The sequence below is a fragment of the Platalea leucorodia genome, assembly GCF_965183815.1.
Source record: "Platalea leucorodia genome assembly, chromosome: 3".
Lineage (NCBI taxonomy): Eukaryota > Metazoa > Chordata > Aves > Pelecaniformes > Threskiornithidae > Platalea > Platalea leucorodia.
Genome location: NC_138825.1, coordinates 11304257 through 11330955, shown reverse-complemented (window position 1 = coordinate 11330955; position 26699 = coordinate 11304257). Strand labels below are relative to the sequence as shown.

The 26699-nt window shown below is 41.5% G+C and overlaps 1 protein-coding gene across 4 annotated transcripts in view; it reads right to left on the bottom strand.

Moving 5' to 3' along the window:
• Window positions 1-1665: 1665 nt before the first annotated feature.
• Window positions 1666-26699, bottom strand: part of PELI1 (pellino E3 ubiquitin protein ligase 1) — a 46321-nt gene continuing 21287 nt past the window's right edge. For 2 of the 4 annotated variants that reach the window (XM_082307705.1, XM_082307703.1), the window contains exons 2-7: window positions 10493-10637; window positions 9250-9379; window positions 7549-7650; window positions 5337-5534; window positions 5036-5224; window positions 1666-4167 (exon numbers count right to left, since the gene is read on the bottom strand). In XM_082307705.1, the coding sequence (XP_082163831.1) occupies window positions 3601-4167; window positions 5036-5224; window positions 5337-5534; window positions 7549-7650; window positions 9250-9379; window positions 10493-10563 (1257 nt within the window). In that variant the 5' untranslated portion in view covers window positions 10564-10637 and the 3' untranslated portion in view covers window positions 1666-3600. Of the gene's footprint in view, window positions 4168-5035; window positions 5225-5336; window positions 5535-7548; window positions 7651-9249; window positions 9380-10492; window positions 10638-23833; window positions 23913-26699 lie in introns of those variants that run through there. The other 2 variants (XM_082307706.1, XM_082307704.1) reach the window with 2 other exon arrangements.

Here is a 26699-nt window from a genome sequence, read left to right as displayed (position 1 = left end):
AGCTGCTGCCTTTTACCAGTGTTAAATCCATGCCATTTCCTACAGCTGAAAAGCAAATTAGCTCATTAAATCACCTGCATTACACATCACACAAGAACTGTGCAGAACAGAGCAGCCATGCACAAACCAACTGCAGAAAGCTGCCTGCTGATTTCCAGTTGCATTTCTGCAGATCTTCACAAAACTTTAAGGCTAGAAAAGGGCCTACGCTTGCCTCATTTTCCACATGCATTCCCTCCTCAGTTCCACATACCTGCAGTGGTCTCCCAGGGAACAGTCCTGTCCCATCTGCTGGTTGCATCACTGACACCTCCTTCCATTCAAACAAACTTTGAAAGCAGATTAAGGCCACAGATCTCCTTTGGGGCTGGTTTTTGCAGGTACAAGGGGCTGATGCAGGCTGCACACAAGCAGAACTGTAATCGCCTCAAAGCCAGCGCGGTGCAACCTCTTGCACATCTCCCAGCTCCCAGATTTGTTCAGAAGCAAAGGCATCACAGTTCAGAGTGCTTCAGTCAGCTGGTTGAGTCAAAGGGATCATTTTACTTTTAATCTGACAGACATTTTACAGTTTACAGAGCACAAGACCTTCTGTTTAAATTGTTTATTAAAGAATAGAAGCCCAGAGGGGAGCTCAAATAGCGAACCGCAGTCAAAGCTACTGCTTTCAGTTAGCTTGCACATTGTATGGAAATTGTTCCTCAAACTACTCAACCGCTGCTATCCTGCTTTTGACAGTGGGATTTCTGTGTCTCAGGCATTTGAATGGCCATGTTCTGCTCATTTAAAAATGGGATTAACAAGCCCAGCTTGGGTCAAGAGAAGTACACAACAGGCAGAGAGCACGGGGCAGACTCTGAAGGGTTACCTTAGCATAACGCTACCCAGAGAAACAGCTGGTTCTGCTAAGACTACGCCGCCTTCTGTCGTGTTTCTTTTTTTGGGTGGGGTTAGGGGTAGAGAAGTATAATGAAAGGATAAAGTATCATCTTAATGGGGGAGAAGCTTAACGATGGTTACGTGCTGGGCATGAACCTCTCTTCTTCCCCTCTACAGTCAGATGTGCGTGCACCCAACGGCACCATTGGCTCCACACCAGCATCCAGCTGTGCCTCCAACACGGGGCGAGTACACTGCTTTCCATGTGTCTGCTACCATCCCATTCTCAATCGGTTTTCACAGTTCATCTTTATATTGCTCATACCGCTTTGCAGCTTTCACCACGTCCTTTTCTGATTTTTCATATACCCGTAATCAACAAGATCAAGACCAGAGAAGAAGCATCAATCCGATTTTGTGGAAGATGAAATCAAGAGCTCTTGATGTTTTACAAGAGCCCAGCTACTTGGTTAAAGTTTTTACTTACATTTCGTTATTTGTAACTTCGTCAGGGAAGAGATCATTTAACTATGTCTTTTGAACAAGAATCTCGCCTTTGTCAATGTAGGGTTAAATATAAAACACATTAAAAGGTCACATCTGAAAGGAGCCATTCAAATCCATGACAAGATAGCATGCAAACTCTTTACAGTTGCTTCTTTTTTGTGATGTTAATCCACACGTGCAGAACAGACACCTTGCGTGACAGCAGAAGGGCCATCTCCAGCCCCCTTTCCCATCTCTTGGAAACAAAGCAACAGACAATCCCAGAATTTCTATTTTTGAAAAGTGTTTACTCACGTAGTTTGAATAAATTAATTTGCAAATAAAAATTAAACTACAGTATACTATAGTTTGAATAAAATGATTAGAACAACTACAATACAGGGATTTCTTGCTGCATAAGTTTCATTACTTAATGCATATAATCTGGAAAATGTCAAAATCAGTTATATTTCTATGGAAAGGGAGTAACAGCAGTTACTTGTACATGACAGCTAACTGAACTTATAATACAGGTTTCCTGACACATGCATTTCCTGAGTGAACCAAACAATATATATAATTTCTTTTTAAAAATGGAGAAACAATTGACAGTCAAAGTAAATAATTCATGACATCTAAGCAACATAGGCCTCTTTTTAAACCAAGAAAATTTTAGAACAGCTTCGAAAGGAAAAATTAAAGCTATGCTATAAAGTACAGAAATTTGCTACTGTCAATTATACAGTACGTATTTTGAAAAAAAAAAAAAAGTGTGAAGCTGGCCAAAAAAGCTCAACTCAATCCTAGAAAGGTCAGGTTGTGTATTTGCCGTGAAGCACAGTGGGTTAGCAGCAAAGCTGGATGTAGTGCACTGGCCTTTTCTGGTGGATACAGAGGGAAAGGAAGGGTAGGGAGGGGAGAGCGGAGAGGGCCTACTAACTGGCGCCCACCGCAGCGTGAGCAGTCCTCACGCAAGCAGCCCACCCTCAGCTCTACGAGTCCGGTCCAGTCCCAGCTCAGGCTCTCCCCTAACAGACTGCCAATTGTGACAAGTCGCACAAGGATGCTAGGACGCAGGCACACATCCCTTGGGTACCAGCCTTCCACTTTGTTCCCCGGGTGGCCTAGATGAGTATTTGCACCCAGCTCCTTGCAGCAGGGTAAAGGCAAGCCCGTGGCTCCCATGCGCCCAAGCGTGCCAGTCTGCAATGGGCCAGAAGAAAGGCAGAACACCGGGCTGACGAGCCTGTCACAAGGTGTGACCTTGGCCGATTCACAAATTGCTCCCTTCTCCCCACCCATGAGCACGGGCGCAACCGCCTCTCCCCTCACCCCCTGCCCCAAACAGCAAGGAACAAAGTGAATCTCGTCTTTCAGGGTTGTTAATGTTTATAACATTGGAAAAACCCTCACAAACGTCACTAATGCTAAATAAAGAGATGTGTTAGCATGAAGGGAGAAAAAATCCTTAATCTAGACTAAGTTGCATATTCAAAGAGTCTGGTAAATACTCTCCTCATAACCAGATCTTAAGTACAGTCCTACCAAAAAGACATTTTAACAAGTCCTTCTTATCTACCTTTCAACATGGTTAAAGCACACCTTTATGCCATCTTAATTTGCATTAGCTTTGTTTAAAAAGCATTTTAACTATTCTAAGAACTCAGTATTTTAGATTAAAAAAGGTTTTTCTACCATTTCCATCTCACGTCCCTCTCCATCCAGAACTACTCTACACATCCAATTGCTGGATGAACACACTATGACCATGCTACTCTCTAAACATTCTACGTATTTTCAATAATAAAGATAAATAGAAAAGAGTTAATATACACGTTATATTTTACAACGTTTGCATCCAAGCTGTAAACTAATGTTCTTTGAACTATTTACCCTCCATATACAAAAAGAATGAAACAACTTTCAAATACTGTGGGCATGTGATTCAAAACCATTAAAACGGAAGGCATCGAAGTTCACTCTACAACACCTCCTTCACCTCTTCAGAAGTAGTTATTAACTAAAAAAAAGGCAGGAGTTCTCCCCCTTCTCCCCCTGTTTCTTCCATTTCCAGACTTTTCTGGATAGAGAGGGATTTAGCTGTTGTAACAAAAACCCAAAAAATTCTTCATCTTAATGCAAACCAGCAAAGCCCAGAGAATACGAAAAACAGTTGGTTTAAAAATCAGAATCGCATAGCTTATCAGTTTATTGCAGTCCTCGGTAACACATGTGTTAGTCAAGAGGTCCTTGGAAAATGAGTCTGATGTAACCTTGCTCACCAGCCAGCTGATGCGCGCAGAACGGACAGGCTGCATGAAAAGTGTGAGTACCATGAGGAAGAGGAATTTGGGACCAATATGCAGTTGTCTTTTCTGAGCACACGTGTCCACATGGGCTGAACGCGTGAGTTGGAGGTCCTGCATCCACATAAAATCCCGCTTCACATCCAAGCCACAGAGGCACGTAGGGGCCGACAGAGCGGCACATGGGACACTCGCGATCCTTGCCGTCTCTCTCCTCTTTGTTTCCCCAGTTGTGATAGCCGTGGACGTGGCCACAGTTCAGATACACCCACGGCTGCTTTTCGTCTACAACATCTTTCCTCTTCATGCTGGGAAACGCCAAGGTATTAAACCCCACGGGACACTGGGGCCTCGCCGCATTTATTTCCTGTCTTAGTGCCTCCAGGTGCTTGACAGTAGGAGTGCGTGAAAGCCCTTCCGCAGTGCGCCACAGCAGCGTTGCTCCACACAGGTCAATGAGAGAGCCATCTTGGAGCTGGTTCGTTTCGTTCTCAACCTTGTGATGGACAAAGAGGAAGAGAGGTGTCACCTAAGGTGACCTGAAGAGTAACGTAAGGCACTTTCATAATACAAATCTGCCCAGAAGATCCAGGCAAAGAGTTTCAAGCAGCTCCTGATTGTCCTATACAAGATACCCATAGAGAGCCCGCTGTCAGCTTCTCCCCCCGCTTTTTTTTTTTTTAAATAAAAAAAAACTTCTTGACAAGTCTTGTTTAGTCCTCCATCACATTTCAGACTGTTTTCTTCAAAAACGCCTTTACAAGTGACTTTCCTCCAGAAAAAGTCAGCCGTCAGCATTCCTAGCTAAACACATCACTTAAGTGTTCATATAGCATTTATTTTTGCTAAGAGATTCCAAGTCATAGTAAAACCAATCACCTCTTGGAAATGTTGCCAATGCTTTGGAAACAAGAGAAAGAGGAAAACTCAGAATGCCAAGGTGGAAATGGATATTCAGGTATATAGGCATGTGTCAATAAACCAATAATTATTCTTTATTACTCTACTAAAAAAAGGAAAAGTGGGAAAACCTTAAAAGCATAAACTCAAGAGGGAGAAGCAGGAAAACACTCTTTAAAACGTGTGTGTGACTATGACAGTTTGCAGAAGAGCATAGTAGACTGGCAACTCAATTTAGGAGTGCAGTCTAGATCTCCAATTAACGACTAGTTTGTAGATAAATGTCAGTTATTCAGGTTGAGCAAGACACCTTCATGTGTTGAACACAGACACACAAAAAGTCAGCATAACTAATTACAGAGGTGACATCTGCACTGAATGAGGCAGATTCCAGCCTCTGTTTATACCCAAATGGTTATACCCATTTTAAACAGGCTGCATAAAACATGGGTCACTACTCTCACCATTTTCCCCCTCTGCTGAGCTGATCTGGTTTCACGGAGGCTGAACACATTCCCACACACAGATATCTCTCTCCACACCCCTGGCTTGGAGTCTTCCGTAAATCCGTTACGGGGATGCATAACAAGAACTCCATTTGTGGTTAGTCCGTCCATTTGCCCATCTGATGTCTTCCACTTTGCAGCTTTCTCCTAAGAGAAATTACATCAATGAAAACTTTTAATTTGGCTGAAGTGGAGCTATGAATTACTTCAGAAATAAGTCTGCATTGAACTTGGAGGAAAAAAGAAAGAGTTCCCTTACCCCAAGAAAGATGTTTTTTGAGGAGTCAAATCCTGCAGCATATATTCTTGCTGTAAAAGGAGGGTTACGTTCACATATGATTCTGCAGGCAAACCTTGATATAGTGCTCTGCACAGACTGTGTATCTGAATTACTCTGACTTCCAGGAACTGTATCTGTCACAACAAAGTCTATAGGACTCTCCGTTGATCGACCAATCTAGGAAGGGATTTAAAAAACAAAAACAAACAACAAACCTGTTTAGAAGTTTGCCTTTGGGTCCAGGAATATTCAAACTCAAAGCATTTAAAAGTGATCAAGAAAAAAAATCTGACATTCCAGTCTGAAGCATTCCCCTCCACCAATCTAAATTTAGGTTTCTAATGCCTAATGTGAGTTGATGACTTATTCCACCTCCATGTGATCAAAGTTACTCTGAAGGCTGAGTACAGCCAACTGAAGGAAGGGGAAACAAAATGATGTAATTAAGTCAATTCTGAGACGATTTCCCATTGAAGGCCTTCTCATCAGAAAGGTTATACTCATGTCAGCCGGACCAGCTGCAGCAGTGCCAAAACAGCTAGGAAACTGCAGTTAGATGGAAGAAAAGTGGTATTCAGTCACTTTGCATGCTCAGAATATTCTGAACAATGCCTGACTAGGTGGAGGTGTATATGTAGAAAAATCAGATCATGTGAGCTGACTCTCCAGCACCAGTGGGGCACTGAGAAGCAGCAAATCTGTCAGGAAAGACCAGGTACAAGATGTTTATGATGGAAAGGGGTTACATTAATATGCACAGAACACAAGAGGGATACAACATCTGACTACAACCAGATTTTTCTAGGAGCTGCGCCTTCTTTTCTGGTTGCATGGAAGAATGAGTTTTGCAGTCCCACACAACTCTACGGGGTTTGATAGAACTGCATGGGTTTCACTGCTTTTCCAGTCAACTCATCTTGTCCTTTTCCTTATAAAGCATGAAGAGAAATTATATCCCTCTCCCAAACATCCATGTAGCCACGTTTAAAGCCCACTTACACACTACCACCTTTCACTCACTTCCAGAGCTCTCAACAGCCTCTTATAAAATAGCTGGTTATATTAAGACTGATTAACTGCTGGGCATGAGACCCAAAAGCCTGAGGTGCATTTTGGTGAAGGCTGGATGGAGAGCTTTCATGAGACTGAAACTGCTTTGTCATAATGTATTTTTCTATTGCTTCTTAGGCAGGATAACCCATCAGTACACAGGGATTGCCACTGGCAATTTTAGAGCAGCATACATGCCACAGCATGCCTGAAGAGCGAACACTTACACAAACAATAGCTTATGCTGCAGTTCGCTCCTTACAGCCCTTTTGCTCTGTTGTAGGTATTTGCAGTGGCCTAGCAGCTTCCTCCACCACTTACCAACACCTCCCACCTCCTCAGATCCTGCAGTGGCGTCACAGCTAAATGCTGTGACAGCAAAACTCCTTGCCATAAATTAGCAACAACAAAAAAATCAATGTGAGATCAGTCCGGGAATCAGAAGGAACAAAACACACTAAAAAACCCCAAAACAAAACCCTTCCTTTTGAGAAAAACAGGAAACAATTATAAGATATGAGCACACACCACAGCTGCAAACGTGTTTGTGGTTCCTTCTCATACATACAGGAACTGCAGCAAAGTTACTCTGAACTGCCAGCACATCAGAACTGGGTCTCCTCTCTCCACATTTCCCAGCGCTTTAGACTTATTTCTAGGTTTGCTTAAAGGAGTTCGGGGTATTTTTCATGTTAGTTGTGTCAAAAGCTTTCCTGTAGTTTCCCATTGTATTTCTTCTACCCTGTCTCCAACTGGCTGATCCCAAATCCCTTTGTAAATGCTAGAAGCAAAGTTCCAAGCGTTTAAAGAGAACTGTGCACTTTATTCTTCATTTTGCAAGTAGGGACTGGGAGACGGGTTACGTGACTTGCAGACCGGCAATCAAAGGCAAAACCATAATCCTCTGCATTAGTCACAAAAAAACAACTTTCACCTCTGACCAAGCCTAAAAGAGATGCAGAGATATACAGCCTTGTTCACATGATGGCCTTGGGAACGAATTAAATGTCTCTGAATAGTGAAGTGCAGAAAGTGACACATGCAAACTTCTGGGTCAAGGGAAAAAACCTGTTGAGAGGATGTCTTGTTAGAAACTACCGAAAGTGAGAATACATTTATATATCATATTTACTTCACATACCTGGAACATATCTGTGTTGCTGTCATGTGTATATTCAACTACTACCGTCTGGGCCCGAGACAAAGTGTAAGATATGCTGTGTTGGTCCTTATTACTTATTGCCTATGGAAAAAATGCCAAATATTATTGAACCAGTGAACTAACTCTACTGAATAAAGCAGCAAAGCAGACAATATATACAACCAGGCTCTTGTTCTGCCCAATGAATGCATTAAGGCAGATGGTTGTTAGTGACACACCTGTATTAAACTTCACAAAAACCAGTCCTGGCCATTAAAAAAAGCTGCAGGACTGATTCAGCAACAGACCAAACTGGTCTCTTCACCGCACACTGCAACAAAATACACGTAACCGAGACATACTGTTAGTCATGCTTTGTGTTAAAGCAACGCTGGCCTTAGCACAAAAGAACGAAACAACTGAGTGCAAAGGCTAAAACTGAATGTAACACCTTCATGGCCTTCTCAGCCTGAACTTCTCCAACAGCAAAGTGAGGACAAAAACTTAAGTACTTCATTCTAAAAACGGCATCTGAGTTCATACTAACATCAGTGATGATTAATAGGATACATAGACAAAAAACATTAGCACGTAGTGGTGGTAAACAGGGTAAAATGGAGACACTCAGCACAGGTTGCAGAAGTTGTAGCGAAGTCATCTAGGTTTCAGTTTGTTAGTCTAGATTTTCATTCTGCAACTACCTACTAGCAACTGAACAAACACTCTTCTAAAAGTGCTTCTAAATAGCACTTACTTGAAGACCATAAAGAATTAGCAAAAATAAATGTTCTTTTCACAGAACGCCTATAGATGTAATTCTATTACAAGAACTTTGGTTAGCAAAATGCTTTTGATTTCAGAATACTTTATGCCATTCCCCGAATTTAGGAATCAATATTCTTAAATGTGAAGGTATTTAGGGACTCAAACACTTAACACTACTGTATTTAAGGGCCTGTCTCAACACTGGAGATCTCTAAACAACCACTAAGCAGTCTCAAATTCCACTGGTTGTAGTAGAAATGCTCCATTTGTTATTGAACATAATTGCACGTACACTTGAAATGCCACAATACAGAAGTATTTCATGGTAATACCTTAGCTATCATACATTAGTTTTGACATGAAATGCAATTCAACTTCAGGACCTAAGCCCTTCCTTTACTGCTTCTTAATGGCAAGTCTGAACTTGATTACGAGCAGTATAAAACATGCCCTGCAAAACCCACCTGTCCTCGTCCCTGGGGAATTCCTACCCATTGGACGGAACAGCAAGTGCACACAGAGCTTTGGCAAAGGACCATTTCAAAGTCAGCTTCACGTGAAGCAAAGCTACCCCTAAAGCATGAATGAGTGCAAAACCAGGAAGGCTAGAAGAGATGTCTGTAGTGAGTTTGGAAGGAAAACAAAATAGCAAGTGTTTTACATGACTAGCCTGTGCCCTGAACATTTATGTTTCAAAACCAAACGTTTTTCTTTCTGGACACAGCAAGGACTGGGCATCAGATTTGTTTTGCTGAACCATTTCTTGCTAACCCTGACAGGTATGAAAAAAAAATTGGATAAATGTGAACCATTCTTTTTGCAGCCAGAACTTCATGCTTTTTACATCATTTCATCTCAGCATAACAGCAGAGACTTCATTGAAGTCTTTAGACAGCACCAGGAGAAATAAGACTTAACTAGACAAGTCAAGCTTACCTTTGCTGCTTGAGGGGTACAGGCAATATGCACAGTGCTAGGTTTCACCCCATTTGCCTTGGGCCTTTTAAATAAAGCAAACCTACTTTTTCTTCTTCCTCTATCTCCATTTGGGAGAGACCCATTGTACCTATCAAAAAAAGACAGAAAAAGAACAAAGTCCATCTTCCTCTGTTACTTAGCTTCTCATAAGATACAGACCCGCAAGAACTTTCATACTAAGCACAAAGACTTTTTAATTAGTACAGTATTGAAAAAAAATTAGATTTCCAATTAATCACATAATTTAAATCTGAGAATTGACAAACACAATATTGAAACGTGCCCATGGAATTACAGCATATGCACACGAAGCTTGTAAGGCAAGGAATGCCTCCCAGATTAATCTCAAAGCTACTATTGCCAAGCGAGACACTGGTCCCAAACATGAAGACAACTAAGGTTACACGCCTTTCTGTAGCTTTATCTCTACATATTCATACTGTAAATGAAAGAACCTAAACACTCACCAAGCCTGGTGGAGAGCTAATATTTTAAAGAATTGTGGTTAAAAAACCTACACCCTTGTAAGAAATAGACATACTGTTCTCTGAGACTCTGACTTAATCCACCAGAAAACCCTCACCCTCACTTTGAACATGTCAACATAAACAGGCCAGCCAGCAAACTTGCTTTATTAAAGTCTTCTGTTTGCATTTGAATATTATAGCATCAGCTACCTGTTCTTATAAAACTCCTTTCATTTTACTTTCATTTACTAGGGAACCTCTCCTTCCACATTATCACATTAGTCATCTGTCTAGGTGCAACCTGGAACCAACTGGGAAACCCTTCACAAATTGGCTGCCTTTGTCATGAAACAGTTACCTGGGAAGAACACAAGAGCAGAAAATAAACTTACATTTACTCAGCTGTTTAGAGCTCTACCTCCACGCTCATGCTATCACAAAAAAGTACGCATGCTGCAGTGCAATTTTCCAATATATCACGTTGCGTATAATGCCTGGATGCCACTGAAAAAGGTAACCCTCTCTCCACTCCCTCCCTTGCATGAGATCAGCTACCAAAGAAAAGCTGATCAACTCACCATTTAGTTGTGCTCTCACTAGATACACTGCAAAAGAGGGAGTTCAAGTGAGAGGCTGCGGGACTCTCTCTCACAGCAACCTGCATTTTATCTCCTTTAAGCACACCCTGAAATTCTACCTTCATTCTCACTTCAAACCAAGACACAAACACTTACCCTAATACAATCAATTCACCATATTTTACTGGTGCTTTTGATGGATGATTTTCTTGATCAGGAGAAAACATGAGCTTAGCTAATGACTTCTTCTCAAATTTCAGGTCTCGGATCAAGAGTTGTGGCACACTTTTTTCATTATTTCCTGTAAAAACAAAGATAAAATTAAGTGTAAGAGAAAAGACTCAAATCCATCAACTACACAAACCTGCACACTTATCTGATACAGCAGGTACCGTATTTTGTGTTTTCCATATTGTAGTTTTGCCTGACATAATTTGAAAAACATACATATAAAATCACGTCAGTCAAGGTTGAATGGCCTGGAAGAACTACCAGATCACAAAAAAACACAAGTGCATTTAGAAAATTCCAGTATGGCCTTGATAAAACATCCACAGTTGTTTTCCTTCATGCTAGCTTTCAGTATAAATAGTATATAGCTTCATTTAGTATGTTTGATTCAACTATCAAGAAGCAGAGCCAGATAGGGATTAAAGAAAAAAAAAAACAAAAAAAAACCACAACAAACCAAGACCAGTCCATTAGCTAGAAGGGTAGAAGTTTTCATGGAAAGTATCTGATTCAGAGCTTTCCAAGAAATTTCTGGATTTGCAGATGGAAGGAAGTTGTATGACAATTTGATATCGAGTCTACCATACAAGTTTAGGGTGTGCAAAGTGATCTCTCATGTTCAACCAGGGACAGAAGTGATACAAAGAGCTGTTTGAAAGAGATCTCCTGAGGGAATTCTACGTAATTCTTAATGAGAACAGTCTCTTGAAGTGCATACTTCTGCTTTGAGGAACAGTTCACACTAGTATTTTTTACAGCTTCTCATTAGTAACATTTCCAGACACCTCTGACCTACCCAACCCATCTCTGACCTTCCTATAGAGAAAGCCTACCCAACAGAGCACTTGCTCGATAAAGAACAAAGCTGATGCTAGCCTGTTTGAGGCTTTCTTTAACAGAAACAAGAATATTCCCTTGGTTCTTCCAAGTAAGTTTTCATACCAACTCAAAAAGCTATTAAGTTTTTTTTAGTACTGATGGTTAACATTCTGCCTTCTGTTCAAATACACGTTTTGGCCCACATAACATTTCTTCTATCCTGTCATCACCTTTCATCACGACTACAATGCTGTATCTCCATTTTCTCCTACCTCAACTAGACTGCAGATATTAGCAGAAAAGACGTCATCATGCAGATTTTATCTACTCCATCTTCTGCCCTAACAACAGAGAAAAGGATGCGGCAGTGCTTGACACCCTGCTCACATTCGTTCAGAAGCTGATGCAAAAATCCCTTTACTGACCTGATCTCTACCCTCTCTCAGTCTTCTTTGCTCCTTCACAGAGAAGCTTGGCCTTCAACATCTCTTCTCAGTCTACCAACTTCTTATTCAGCACAGACAGGTTGATCCCCACCTGCAATCAGCTCACAGTGCTATCTGAAAATTCAGTATGCTCCTTCTTTGCCTTCTTACATGCTATCCCATGTGTTTGGGAGGGCTTCACACAAACACATGCAAAGACATCTTGCTGTCCTCCAGACTTTTGCTGTGATGCCTGCAGAATACAACCAGGAGGCTAAACTGAAACTTTTTTTTTTTTTCTCTTTCATTTCTCATTTTGCAAATCTCCTCTTCTTTGCTCTCAAGTCTGGGTACTGTGGATTTCATAGTGCTTGGAATAAGAAGTTAACTGAAGACTGTCTTTGTGGTTAGCACACGTGTAACATCACAACGGTATCCTGACCCACTGCTAGATGTGTGAGCACATTGTAATAAACCTGATCTGCACAACTCTACTGTGAAGTGTCTGCATCCCGTCTACACAACGGTTACACCAATATATTTTTGTTGCATAGGAAGCAGCATACATTTTCACTAGGCAGCTATCCTGGTTCAAGCCTTATGGTATCCATCATTTAGCTGGTGCAGAAAGTGCCGTATACTGATCCAACGGTCCCCATTTGTCACATAGGAATAGCAACAGCAGCACAGGAAAGAGCAAAGCAGTATAGTTTGCTCAGAAGCATTTCTAGATTGCTGACCCATGTGTAGCAGTAAGTTAACCGGGATGGTGAGGGTACTTACTGCTGTAGGTGGGGCCCAAGGTTTTGCCTTTAAAATTCTAAAATGAAGAATTTAAAGCAAACTTATCATATGAAAATGTGACCTTAAACTCCTATCATGCCAGTAGCCATAACACATCGAAGGGAAGATTGTCGCATTTGTTAAACGGAGACCCACAACATTAACTGTGTTCACAATTTTCATGTTTGCTATGGCCATCTGGGGCCTTCCTTGCTTCCTGGCATCACAGCCTCCCTTGGAGCACCACACCAGCAATTCTCTGAAACCATGTGCCTTTGAAGACACCGCAGGGGTGGTTTACTGACATTAATACTAAACTATCTAGCTCTTAGTGCTTAACAGCACTTGGTTCTCTAGCCACATCTCCTTTCTGAAATATTTCTACTTAAGTGAGTGTAAATCTGAAGTATTTACCTGCGTGTAGATATAAGGATATAAATATACCTATCAACTTCAGCATTTTTTGTTTTGCTTTATTTTAAAATCTTCTTGCATTATGGTTGATCATATATTGTCTTCTAAAAACAGCTCCTAATGTTTCAATCTCCTCCCCAAATGATTAACCTATTTCGTACTTGAACATTGATCTCCTCAGCACTCTCCCCCCTGCACCTCAGTCTTCTCCACATACAACTCATTTCATCTTGGCCATTGCATTTCACATGCAATGCTTCACATTTCATTGCTAGAATACATAATGGTTGTCCTTTGAATTGGCATTTAACAACTCGGAAGAAATACTGCTATGAAATCTATAGCACCACCCATTAGGAAATAGCACAAGACTAGTAAATACCATGACAGAGTAAAAAAATACCATGACAGGATTTGAATAGCATCCACCCAACACCATGGTGTTTGACAAAGAGCTAATCCATTCACTTAGAGAAGGTGGGAAGGCAAGCATTAAAAATAACTTTAACTTTTCCCATTAGTACAAGATAAGGTTTGGCATAACTTCTGTTCACCCCAAGTGAACAATTTCATGGGAAGCTAAAAAAATGCATCTCCCAGTCACAGAGTCAGGTTCTGATTCTCATTAAAAGTAATTACACATGAACAGTTAAAGGAGACTCTAAAGAATTACCTGAACAGGTGACGAGTAGCCTCCTCTTAGGAGATAACTGAGCAGAAACCATAAAAGGGGCCAGCAGTTCCAAGTGACAAACTTCAGCAATACAAGAAGTTAAGTAGAACATCTTAATACAAGGAAAAGTGTCCAACATCTAACGCTCAGCTCCCCCTTAACACATTTTTTGTTTCATATTTAAAGAAATCCAGCCAAGTTTATTTTGGGACCAGCGCGTATGATGGAAACCCACTTCTTATTTGACTTAAGGAAGGTTCAAAAGTTAGCAATCTAGAACTACCATTAGTAAAACAACTTGTTCCTACATTATCAAAGGCATGGCTTGAATGTTTGAACTTAATTCTTTTAAATATGTCTCAGAACCTTTATGAGCTGCACACATCACTTTCACAGCTGCTAACAACCAGTAACTTCAACTCAAGCATATACAAAATTAAGAGCCCCTAAAAAAAAAAAAATCAGTGCAACATACATGCAACATACATGCTACTTTTCACCCGGTATGATCTGCCTGATGCACTGTATCCAAAAGGAAGACTCATTTCATTCCCAGAAATAATAAAGATTAATTATATTCTCCCAGTGAGGTCCCAAAGACCAGTCCAAGTGAAATTTGATGTCTGCAAATAAAATTCAAGTGTTCTCCCACTGGAGAGGAGTCTAATAGGCCACGGGATAACATCGCCATTCCTGAAACAGAGCAGGCTTACAGATCATTTAAGGCTGGATAAAGCACTTAAGAACTTACAGGAGGGAATGCTCTTGAGTTGACAGGAAGGATCCACTAATTTATATAACAAGCCTTCTCTTGTAAAATAACCTGTCTGGTTTTTATTTCTAGAATACTACAAGAAACTTCTTAAAAGTGTTAGGAAAGGCTAATTAAATATGTTAAAAAGACAACTTGGTCCTGTAGTGCCAGTACATAACTAAGCAACTGACTGCTTGAGCAAAATGTGCCAGTTAGCTTTTTGCCATGACCGTTAATTTTGCAGCATCATCTCCGGGCACCGGTGGAGCAGGCTTCACTGAACAACCAACTGTTCCAAAACTGCTCCAAGACCCTTCCAGCTGATGAGGAATAAGGTGTTAGTTGTAAGATTCCACCTCATCCTACGTTCTTCCAAAATCATAGAAGTGGTAGCAGCAAATTTTCACCTCAAGATCTCTGCTTCTGCTACAGAGAAGAAACCAAAGCCTGAAAACCCTTGCCTGTGCACAGTCCTGTATTATACAATAAAAGAGATTTGGGGAGTAAAGCAACTTGCACACAGAGAAAACAGTTTCGGAAAGGCATTGCTTGATTGGGAAAGAGGTGAGCACAACTATTTGCAGCTAGCACAAAAACAGGTACCAGTTAGCGCCTTTTAGTCTCAAAAATAGGAAACTGGAACAGGAAGAACTCATGAACAAGTAATACATTTTTATTCTTAACACTGGTTCCTCTGGAGCTGGGAGAAAGTTCATGGAAGGTAACTTGCACAATACTGTCACGTGCAACTGTTTTGAGGGATTGGAAAGAGATGACATCTAAACTGAAAAGTATTTTAAATTTGTTTAGGAATGGAAATCCAGTTTCTTACTTCTTGTTCAATATTCACTTGAGTCACAGAAGGCAAAGATTGCTATGGCAGAAAGCAAGCCACAGATTTCTGATTACGTTCAAGTAGAAGAAAAGCCATATCATCGTATTCTTTCCTGTCACATTCAAACACTAGTCTCTGAATCTGGAGGCCGACTATTCTCTGGGAAGACCTAGCAAACCGTGCTTCAGAGTAGAGTTTAAGAGTCTGCCTACTTTCACTGAACATGCCATTTTCAGTGGGGGACCTGGAGATATTATGAATTTTGGCTGGTTTTTAACTACCAGCTCTAGCTTAGCAGACATCCTCGATCATTCAGCTGCCTTTTCTGATCACGAGACTCATACACAACTGGTCTTTAGTGGCTTCTACAGAAAGCCTTCAGATCTTGTTTGCACTGAGGCACAGCACCTTGTGAATAAACTCACTATTTAGTAGACCAAGTACAGCTTTTGGAATTGCAGCAAGAATAGCAGTATCTTAATGGTTAAAATGGAGCAGGGGGATGGGAGAACATAAATTCAATGAGCCCAAGCAGAGATTCATTAAACACTCGGCTGTGAGCTAAAAATACTAGAATAAAAGTCTCTTTGTAATAAATTACCATCATTTTCTAAACACAGAGCCAGCATTATAGGCTGCTAGCAACTGTAGCTAGTGCCAGACTAGCCCTTTTCTAAAATACTGCATAAAAAACCACTTTCACAGTATAAAAAGAAGTCCTCTGTCAATGAGTATATTAAAATAAAAATATGCTGATTCAGATGCAAAAATTGGATATTCCCCCCCCATTTTTATAATATTATCTTTTTTATGTTCTATATCTACATATTCTAAGGTTTGGAATTTTTTTGCTTTTAGAAATAAAGCACAAGACAGCTTGTCGACTGATGTTTTTATTGTTATACAATTTGCTATTTGTAGTTCTCCATTTACTATCCTTGCAATTTTCATACCTACCTCTTCCCTCAGCAATTCTGTGTTAAATCGGGGGGATATGGACAAAATATAACCCAGCCCTTCTGACAAGTATGCAGTGACAGGACAAGAGGCAATAAACAAGCTGCAACATAGAAAATCCTGATTAGCTCTTAGGGGAAAAAAAACAATCCAGAGAGGCTGTGGGATCTCCATCTGTGGAGATATTCAAACCTCAGCTGCATGTGGCCCTGAACGACATGGTTTAAGGCAGTCCAGTCCCGCTTTGAACAAGGGGACTGGACCGGACAACCTCCCAACCTGAATTATTCTAGGAATACAATAATTTTAGGAAGTCCAACACAATTTTATCAAGCAACTGAAATACGCACCTTCGGTGGACTTTTGATCAGTTAGACAAATTATGAGCAACTCCATTACCAATGAAACAAAATTTTATCCTTATCCTCCTGAGATTGACGTATTACTGTCTATAGCTTTATTTGGATTTAAAACCCCATACTGTTCTTCAAAGAATTGTGCAGTTACCTGACAAAACACAAGCAGGACCCAAGTTTGCCAACATCCATTTACGCATTTAAGCTCTTTAGCACTCCAATTTCCACCAGGCAATCTTGTGGCTGCAAGATCACAAACCAAACTCTTCTGAATGTGCACACAGTAATTCAGTGCTGCATATTCTCTTCTATGGTTACGTCTCATCCCTTCAAAGGCAAAATCTTGACTTCCAGATTTAAAGGACCAGAATATCAAAGTTAAAGTCACTGTGAGACATAAAGGATCTGTGCAGAATACTAGTCTCTCAAGACGAAGATATTTGCAAGCATGGCAGAAGGAAAAAGCAGTAAGTAATGAGAGAGAAGTTAAAAAAAAAAAAACAACCAAGGTAACTCCCTGCAGGCTGCCTTCTTGTTTGATTATGAGTCCCCATCAAGTCCAGGTTGCCAGATTTCACGAACAAGATCAATGATGTTACTGGCTGATCTACAATGGTGCAAGCAACAAGGAGTCAGCTCCTTGCACCACTATGTTTCTGAAACCTGAAACAAAGATTGAGAAATCACTTTCTTCTACACGATGGCCAAATCACCACTGCAAAGTTATTCTCCTTTAACTGTTTGTCCTAGCAATCTTTTTGGAAGCTTTTATTAAAATAGTTTTTACTGAGGGGATCACCTGGGTAAAAGAGCATGCAGAAGAGCATGTGTTCAACCACCATAGTTTTCATACCTCCCCAGTTTCCAGTTAAAAACAAGCTCACATTTCCTTCACACACGTACCTGGAACTTTAAGTTCAGCAGGTTTTATATTCCACTTTCAAGATTAGCCAGATTCTGTGTACAGCCTGCATCCCTTACTACAGATGCACAGGAAAGGTATAGCGATGCAGCTGTTATGTATTCAAATTGCATTGTCACTTTAGATCAGTAGCCTTACTTTACCTTTCTAAGGAAGGATAATTAATTTTCTCCTTCTAGAAAAGGCAGTTTTTCAGCACAAAAAAGAAAAAAAGAGTAAGCCTTGGGACTGTGGAAAATCAGTCCAGCCTTCTGCTTTTGTATGGCTTATTCTTTCCTTAGTCTATACTGTTTGCCTTTTCTTTTATAACCTCTGAATAAGCTTAGTCATCCACTACACATATGAGAGTGTCTTATGATATGAAAGCATTGAAAATAAGACAACAAGGCCAAGCTCTGAAATGAGCAAGCAGCCTCTCCTGCACAGGATACCAAGCGTAAAACAATGCAAACAACTATCTGCTGCTGTGCCTTGAGAACAGCTGTAAAATCTCAATGGAGGGCTTTTTCATTCTCATAAACAGAATGAAAGCATCTTTTTACCACGGACATCTGCCATTAGTAGACTGGTCATCCTGGAAACAAGTCATGCAAGAGTCACAGCACGGAAAAAAAAAAGGCACATTGCCTGTAGGCACGTTCAAAGTGGCATTAACATGACACACAAGAGCAAACCTACTGCTTTGCATCAAGACTACAGCTAACTTTTTCCAGTCTAAGAAACAGCAGTTTTAGTTGGGTTGGCATCCAGTGTCCTGCTTCAAGTTCTGTTTCAGTCTCAGAAGCAAGTCTGAGCATCTTTTAGCAATTTTAGGAAAGTCAGGAACAGCGCTGTGAGGACAAGCATCCTTGTTCAATGAACAAGGCAAGTGTTTTAGAACAAGACTTCTATTACAGGCACCTATACAAAAATCTGTACTTTTTGACAGTAGTCAAAAATAGCATTCCTGTTCAGAAGATGGAAAAAAACATCTAAGCACAGGGGCCTGATTTCAATCGAACTCTGCTAACTTCAGTTCTGTTATTCTGAACTGCTGTTGATGGGATAAGAACATGGCTGGCCGTATTAAACCTGGAAGATTTATGTAACGATCCACTCTAACAGGCTGACAAAAATCGATTCTGAAAATATTCACCTGGAAAAAAAAAAATCCAGCATTTTTTTCAGTTACGAAAAGTAACAGCTGATCCTCCCCTGAGGAAACCACGATAGCCTCCTACAGGTTATAAATGATGTAATTCAGACTGCGTGTGGGAAGCTGAAAACATTTGTCTTTTAGCACAAGGTGTCTATTTTAAAGCTGTCACTGCAATTTTATCTATAACCTTAATTAGCTGAGAAAAAGTTCTTCACCAGCTAAACTGCTACATGTACACGTGGTCTACACCCCCTTACCACCCATGTCCACCACGTCAGCTTTCGGATATACCAGTGACAAAGCACACAACCTCACACGAGGCAAAGCTCCTCTGTCGACCGTCCTGGCAGCACGAGGGCCAAACGCCACACGTTGTACTTGCTCAATCAGCTGAGCTACCTGTGAAAGTTATTCACACAGGCTACTTAAGAAGATTGATTTCTACAAAAGCTTTCTACATAAGCTTTTGGCTGTACTTGCACTTTGGTTGTTCTCTATATGTTCTGTTAAAAAGGGATAGTTTTGGTTTCATACTCAGATTATCAAATGAATATTATTAATATAAACTGTAATGTATGAAGCCATAAAACAACACAATAGAGGATAGCACAACGTTATCTGTTCATTAGCCACAGCACTACCTATTCATATCCTACCTATTCGAGTGCCTTGCGAAAGTAGAAGCACGAATACAAAAATCTTTGTAGAATACTGGCGCAACGTGGCAAAAGTACGGTTCTGATACAGAGAACTGCAGTCAAGATCCTTTAAAGTTATCCTCTTTACTGCCTTCAGACAAATTACACAGTAAAAATAAGCAGTCCCAACTTTCATTGCAAGTTGGTGACAGAAGCACAACTTCCATATACAGAGTAAGAGTTTATACCGAAACAGAGGCATTTTATTTTTAAAACGGCCATTACACAAATAGATGGAGCTTTTTAGGCTTTGATGACTGAGCCCAGGGAGATCTACTGTCTGATGTACCTGAACTAGAACACACAGCCAAGGACCCTGTGCTTGCAGAAAACCACAATGACTTCTTGTTCTACAGATCTGAACGTTACCGTTTTGCTTTTTATGAGCCTCTGACTTCCTGATGAGGCAGTTTATGTACCAAAGTATCAGCTGAATAGGTGTTTGTATTACAGTAAAGCCTTTTCACATAGCATACTATATCATCTTGCAAAAACAGGAGTTACAATTATGTTTAAAGCCTTTGTTTGGTTTAGACAACACGAATGTTTAACAGCTCTGTGAGAAATTCCCCTTGGTATGATTTTATTAGATAACGCTGACAGTTTCAAGGCATCTTGCTCTGCACCCTAAAAATGAGAAGCAACTGACACTTCTTAAGAAGGAGCACTTTGAATGTCTCTTCCTATCTGAGGTGGAAGGGCAGCCTGCAGACACACTGCCTGTTCTCAGATTTCCTTTCCACCACATCGCTGAACTATCCTTCAAGTTCTCCCTGAAAAGCACTGCAGCTGAGGAGGCTTTTAGAAGAGAGACTGAAACAATACAACACTAGAAGGGAAAAGCAATGGCATGCAGAACACTTACCAGTATTTTTGTCCTTTCGGTATTTCTGCACAGTAGAGAAGAAAAAACCCACCCCCTTCAGTCTTGTTCAAAACCAGCAGAAATCCACCAACTCCTTTAAACCTCCAGCAGCTGTCAGACTGAGTGCCTCTGCTCTCTGTGCTTTTACTTAAGCCGTGGGTAGCGTCTTCTGACTAAAGAGGGGCTGGCTCTGCCGTGCGTAAGCTAGGTAAACACCACCGCGCCACGCACCATTGGCTGGAGTCAGAGCCTGCATCCTGCTCGCCACTCCAGAAATTCATCTATCTCTGGCCCCAAAAAGGAAAAAAGGAAGCGGAGGGTGTGTTGAGAACGATCCTGCAGCCCAATTCCCTGGCAGCTCTGTGGATGAGGTTCTCGGAGAAACACTGATCTATTTCCTTCTCCGCTTCTCTTACATAACTGTACCCATGCATGCTATACCTTCTTTCTTCTTTCCCTTTTTTCTTAAAAAAAAAAAAAAAATCAAAAATTATTAGCCCAGCTAGCTAGCTTTCCTCACCTCCCACACAAAGCGATTTCTTAATACAGCGAGAATTAAACCGGCAGAAACTCTTCAGGCATTGCTATCCCCGTTTTCACTAATGCTATAGAACTGGGCACACGACACACCTGCAGACACCACCTGCGTATACTGAACTCCCGTGGCCAACGATGCTGTAACAGCTCATTCCTGTAGGATGCACGTTTAGAAAGGCAAATCCGCACGTGCCAGACCAGGCTCTGAGCTCATTTCTTATTCCACTAACATCGCAATCACTGCATCAAGCCAGTGGGTGGGATCATTTAAATGTCTGAGCCATAAAACGGCGATCAAGTTACCACAGCTTCCAAGTTACCGCCTCTTAGAACTGATCATGCAAATACTCCGAGGCGACTGCAAGCACGATACGACGCAGTAGCTTAACCTTTACATCAAGTTTTACATCACAGTTGCAGTGGGCCAAGAAGGTGCGCATGGGTTACCCTGGCTCAAGCGATGTGTACTCAGGCTGACATTTGACATCTCCGAGTTCTACAGGTGACTATTGCTCTGGTTTCTGCTGCTCCTTCCTTGGCTTGCCACCTCAATTTTGCAAGCACAACTTTATGGACTGTTTTCCCTGATCTGTCCATGTTTTTATAAGTTGGTTTACCCGCTCAGTTGTTTTTCAGCTGGATTCGCCTCCCAGTTCAGCTCACGGTGTGGCCATGCAGTTGTACCAGTAGAGCCAAAGGTAGGAAGGGCAGGCGCATTACTCGGCAGCACTCAAAGCTAAGCACTGTCAAACAAGCTTTTTGTTCATAATGCCATAACGCAGCATAAGTTGCAACTCCATGTAAGTTCTCAGCAGTGAAGCTGACAAGGTGAATGCAGATCTGTTTTCTCTCTCCCTGATCTGTACTCCAGAGCCAACCTTCCTCCAAGTAATACCATAAGGCTGTCCTGTTACAGGATCTTGTCACCTACTTGAAAAACTCAACTGCAGAACACCTTGCCATAAGATATTCTGGATAATAAAACTCTGCATAGGCTCAAAGACACTTTTTTTTTTTCCTCGTATCATAGATTACTAAGCACAAAGATACCACTTCACTCCACAGAAGTGACTGAGCCACAACTGCTGAACACTGAGAAGTGCTTGGAGAAACATCGATGTACAGGGCCTTCCTTGTTCCCACTTGTCTTCTGGCCACCCAAAAAGACATGCTACTGAATACTGACCTGAGATGGTATGGTCATTATCACAGCTGTCAGATTACTAAACTGGTAAAGAACACAACACACAAACCCCAACTATCTTAACCCAAATCATTTTGCTCATCTGTTTGTGGGTTTATTCTGCAAACCCACTACACCAATGCAAGCGAGGGGACAGGAACCTTCTGAATCAATCTCATCAGTAAAGCCAGAGACTCATCAAGCCACATCTTGAGATTAAAGTTGAGCCTTCCTCCCTGCCAAAAATCAATGGCCTCACTCTGCTGGCACACGAACCACTTTTCCACTGGTAACTAGCAGAACCCAAAAACGGCACCGTTCACTGTGGTGGAAGAGTCGCCCAATCCCACCTCCCCCATCACCTTCAAGTGTTTTATATTTCGTCCTGGCCTATACAAGGTCAGCAGCTTTAATACTTTTTCTAATTTTAATTAGGACTAAGGGGTTTTTTTTGTTGTTGTTGTTTTTTAAACCATCAGGACTGTATTAGTATCACTCAACACACAGACATGGCAACAAGAGTACAAAAGGTGCTCTGTATTCAGGAATTTAACTAGAAGGTGCTCTGTGTTCAGGTATTCAACTGTAGTGATAAGTTACACTGGTATGACCACTTCCAGGTTGCATTACGTTTCTCACACAAGCTCTAACACTCGAGTTGCACTGTTTCAAAAGTGTTCAGTCTGAAAAGCAGAACTTAAGACTAAGTTGCTTCTAGAGCTCCTCTATTTTCTCGTTTTGCAGATGCCACTGTCAGAGTCCAGGTTAATAAGCCTGTGGATTACTTTATGCTGCAGACACATAAGAAGTCACAGAGTGAGCAACTGCAGGTGGATATGCCTTCCACTGCCCAGCCCAGCCTGCCACAGATAACAATTCTTATCTCTACATCCCACCTGCCTTCATGTCAGTGACCCACAGTATTCCTGAGCACAGTCTTCTGCTATCGTGCAAATGCATCACAGAATCCCCTTTTCATAGCAAATCATGCTCCATCTTAAAGCAGGGTGTTTTGGGGTTTATTTTGCTCCTAGGCACATTGCTACATGGCTGCCTCTGAACCTCACCCTACTGAGTTCAAAACACTTTGTTTCCCTGCCCGTGTTTACTCACAGCCATGCTCTCCTCATCTGTTCTTGTGTCAACATTGTCCCTCACTTTTATTAAGAGGAGGGTTTAATGATTTCCACTCCACGCAAGACCCATGCTCTGCCTCAAGGACTGGAAGCAAATGCCTCAAGCGAGCTGTCGCTAGGCAAGCTATCCGACTTTTCCCTGGAGCAGAGATGCTGCCAACCATGCCAGACTGAAACAATGAAATCTGCAGCCCAAGATATCCCTGCTAATTTCATGAAGTGATGCTTAACTGCAGGGGAGGTTCTTTCCTTGAAGTTGTTAAAGAAATAAAGGGCTGTATCGTCATGTCCTTCTATCTGACTCACAAGCAGATGCTGTACAGTTTGATATAATTACGTGATTTCACATGACATTCAAAATGAGCTTTGAAGAGGAACGCATTTCTAGCTACATCAGTTAAAAGGACAGCTTTGCCGATACGGGCAAAGGGCAATGCTACGTCCCCTAGCGTGCAGCCAGCCAAGAAGCCTGAGTGGCAAACTCTTCATCCTAGACTTAACCTGATCAGTATATTACTGCTAAATTTCAAGACGGACATTTTAAACACGTCTTTGTTGGTAATTTTATTTAACAGAACAGGCAGGGAGTGGAATAAAAACCCCACACAGGATAAGTGCTTCAAATTGCTGCACACAGGGAACAGAGGAAAGGAGACCAAAGGAAACACTGAGAAAAGAGCAAAAACATGGAAGAATAGTATCTGTAATGGTCCCAAGTGGATGTATATTTGCACACTCAATACTGAAGGCTGAACACGCACTATATGGTACCTTAAACTCTGTCTCCCACGAAGTCAGTGGCTGAACTTTGGTCAAAGCCAATGAAACCCAAAAAAGACAAGTATTTCATGTGTTGGAAAGTGCGAACACTGTTAGGGGATTCCCAGCGGTCTAACCCTAGGTGCACAGGGGAAGAAGAAAGGAGGGAAGATTACTGACTTGCCAGCCCCATGAATCTTTCATTGTGTTATGTCACATGTAATAATAAAGTCATACTACAGTGTTTTAAGGAGATTATGGGGGGGAAAGCAGCCTGAAGCCAAGAACATGCTAATTAGAGTATACAATAGAAATGTTAATCAAATAATCTGCAGGAAGAGGAGGAGGGAAGGAAATGACCTAATCCCCTGCACTACTGTGGGGTGCCTTGTGGCAAGGAGTAAGAAAATTCTTGTAAGGGCCGAGCAAACAAAGGTCCATTGTTACAACTACAGCTTTCAGAGAACGCTCTGCTGCATCTCAAGTTGCTGCGACATGAAGGGTAGATGAACTCTTCCACACTGACCACGTCTGGAAGGGGTGGGAGAGGCTAATTAGATTTGCAGGACAGCTGAGTAAAAGAGGTCTAAGTACAATCTCAAGTTCTTAAGGCACAGCAAATTCTCCTTCAAAGGGATTTGCCAGCTCTAAAATGCCTGTCATCCAACAACCATGGTGATCCCTTAGGCAACTGTGGAGCAATTCGCCGCTGAAGCTGCAGTAGCCTAGTTACAGAGAGGCAACAAATCATCACGCTGCAGAGAGGCATTTCCAGTGACACGAGTCATCCTTTGCCATCAGACAAACCTAACGAGCATTTCTTATGAAGTCCTATTCCACGCTTAGATCTATGTATACCTGCTCTTCAGGTACATCAGGGAGGCCCTTCTACTCAAGGACAGCGTATTACCATCAATGCCTATCCTATCCTGCAGGCTGAAAAACAACTATCCCTCCGTCTTCGGTTTGATCTTTGCTTTAGTAGGCACACATGGCTTGTAGCACTGTACCAACTCAGTACCTTCAACTTCCTATAGGGGAGAGACCCCATTAAGAAAACCGCATGCAAGATTCCTGATCCTTGCACTGAGAACATATTTCATAGTTAACCTTACTATGACCTGGAGGAATTTCAGGCAGGAATAAAGAAATACCTACAGGACAGCAGGACTACTGACTTTTGTGTGCTTATGTGTTTGCAAGAAGCTGAGTCAACTCCTTTCCTTGTAAGGGACTCCACAGAATCAAAGGATAATTCAGGAGGTCATTTAGTCCAACCTCCTGCTCAAAGCAAGAGTTGGCTTCCCAGATGTCGAGCTGTTACTGCAAGAGACTGGGTGCTTTAAGTATGAAATGGCCTCTCAAGGCACACATTCCCTCAGGAAATAGGAAAGGCATACCTAATGCTGGAGAACTGCAGATGACAAGCAGTCTTGCAGACCAGTCTGGAGCTTCGTGTTTGTTCCCAGCCTTCCTATGACTGTTTGATTCAACATTTGCTTAAAATAAAAACAATTGGCAAAAATTACTGCAGAGAGCTTGCTGTAGCCACACCAAAGATTGTTTGGGCAGATTAAACGCTTGAAAGGCTGAGACCCATAGCATACCCTGTGTTTTAGAACAGCTTCACAAGAGAAATGTCCCAATAAGCAGTTCAGCACTGACACTACAGAACTCTATTTGCAGCAATTGTTGCCCAAGACATTTGGGAACTGAGCTGCTCTTAAGGTGGTCCTCCACCTGGCTTCTCAAGAATGGCCTGAAGCATCAGACGTGCTGGATTCCTAAAAATCCAAGACTGAAAGGATGATAGGTAAGGCATCATTCTGAAGAAAACACATTAGTTTCCCAAAAGGTCAAACTGATGTAAGCCATCCGCTAAGTCAGAAACACGCAGATGTAGTTGCACCAGGCTTCTTTCCAAGACAATAAACTTCAGTTTCCCAGGTACCTGGAAACAGCTATTGTGATAGTTGTGTGTTTTGTGTTTTTTGGGTTTTTTTTTGTTTTGTTTTTTTAAGTTCTCCAGGAACTTTTCTGGATCTTGAAAACTCTGCAAGCCAAATACCATATCTGCAAGTTCAATTAACCTAGGCTATGCACGGGCACTTCCTCAAACTTTTTAACTGTAGTTCTGCGTTCTTTGAACAGCAGAACTCAGATTCACTGAGCTTCAGGTATTATGGTTTCCCCTAAATAACGAAAGGGAGGCCCGATTTGAATTCATTTCCAAGACATAGTTTTCCTGCTTGCAAAACTTTTAAGGTACCTTCTAGCAGAACTAGCTGAACCTGCATTACCTGAAAGTTTTCATTCCCACAAAGCTAGATCGTTTGACCATGGACTTCTTCAGGGAAAGTTAAGACAGACGGTTACTAGAAGTATTAACACATCATTGCCTAACTTTCAGTGATGAAAAACATTTCACGTAGATTAGCAAAAAAAAGGACAGAAAGTATTCAGCTATAGAAATTCAGCTATAATTGGCTGGCTCCCCACACTCACATCCTAGAAAAAAAAAAATCTTAAGAGGGACAAGGTTTAAAAACTATTCAGTACACTTTCTATTCAACTCCCACATCACACAAACGGGTACCTTAACATAAGGCAAGTACCTTTTCACTCGGAGAGGTCGTGAAGCGCAAAAGCCAAGTTTATCCAATAGAGCTTCCCCCCTCTTTATCCCAAATTCCTCACCACACTGTTACTACACTCTTGATGCTCACCATTTCAACCGCAGTTCAGCTGCAATTCCAGTAAAAAAAGTGCTGGATAACCTCCACACTGCTCTCCTCATCTCTGCATGTGAAAATCCCAAATCTGTAGTTCATACCTGAATATTTTGTAAGTCACTGCTAATAAACGTACCATCTTACTA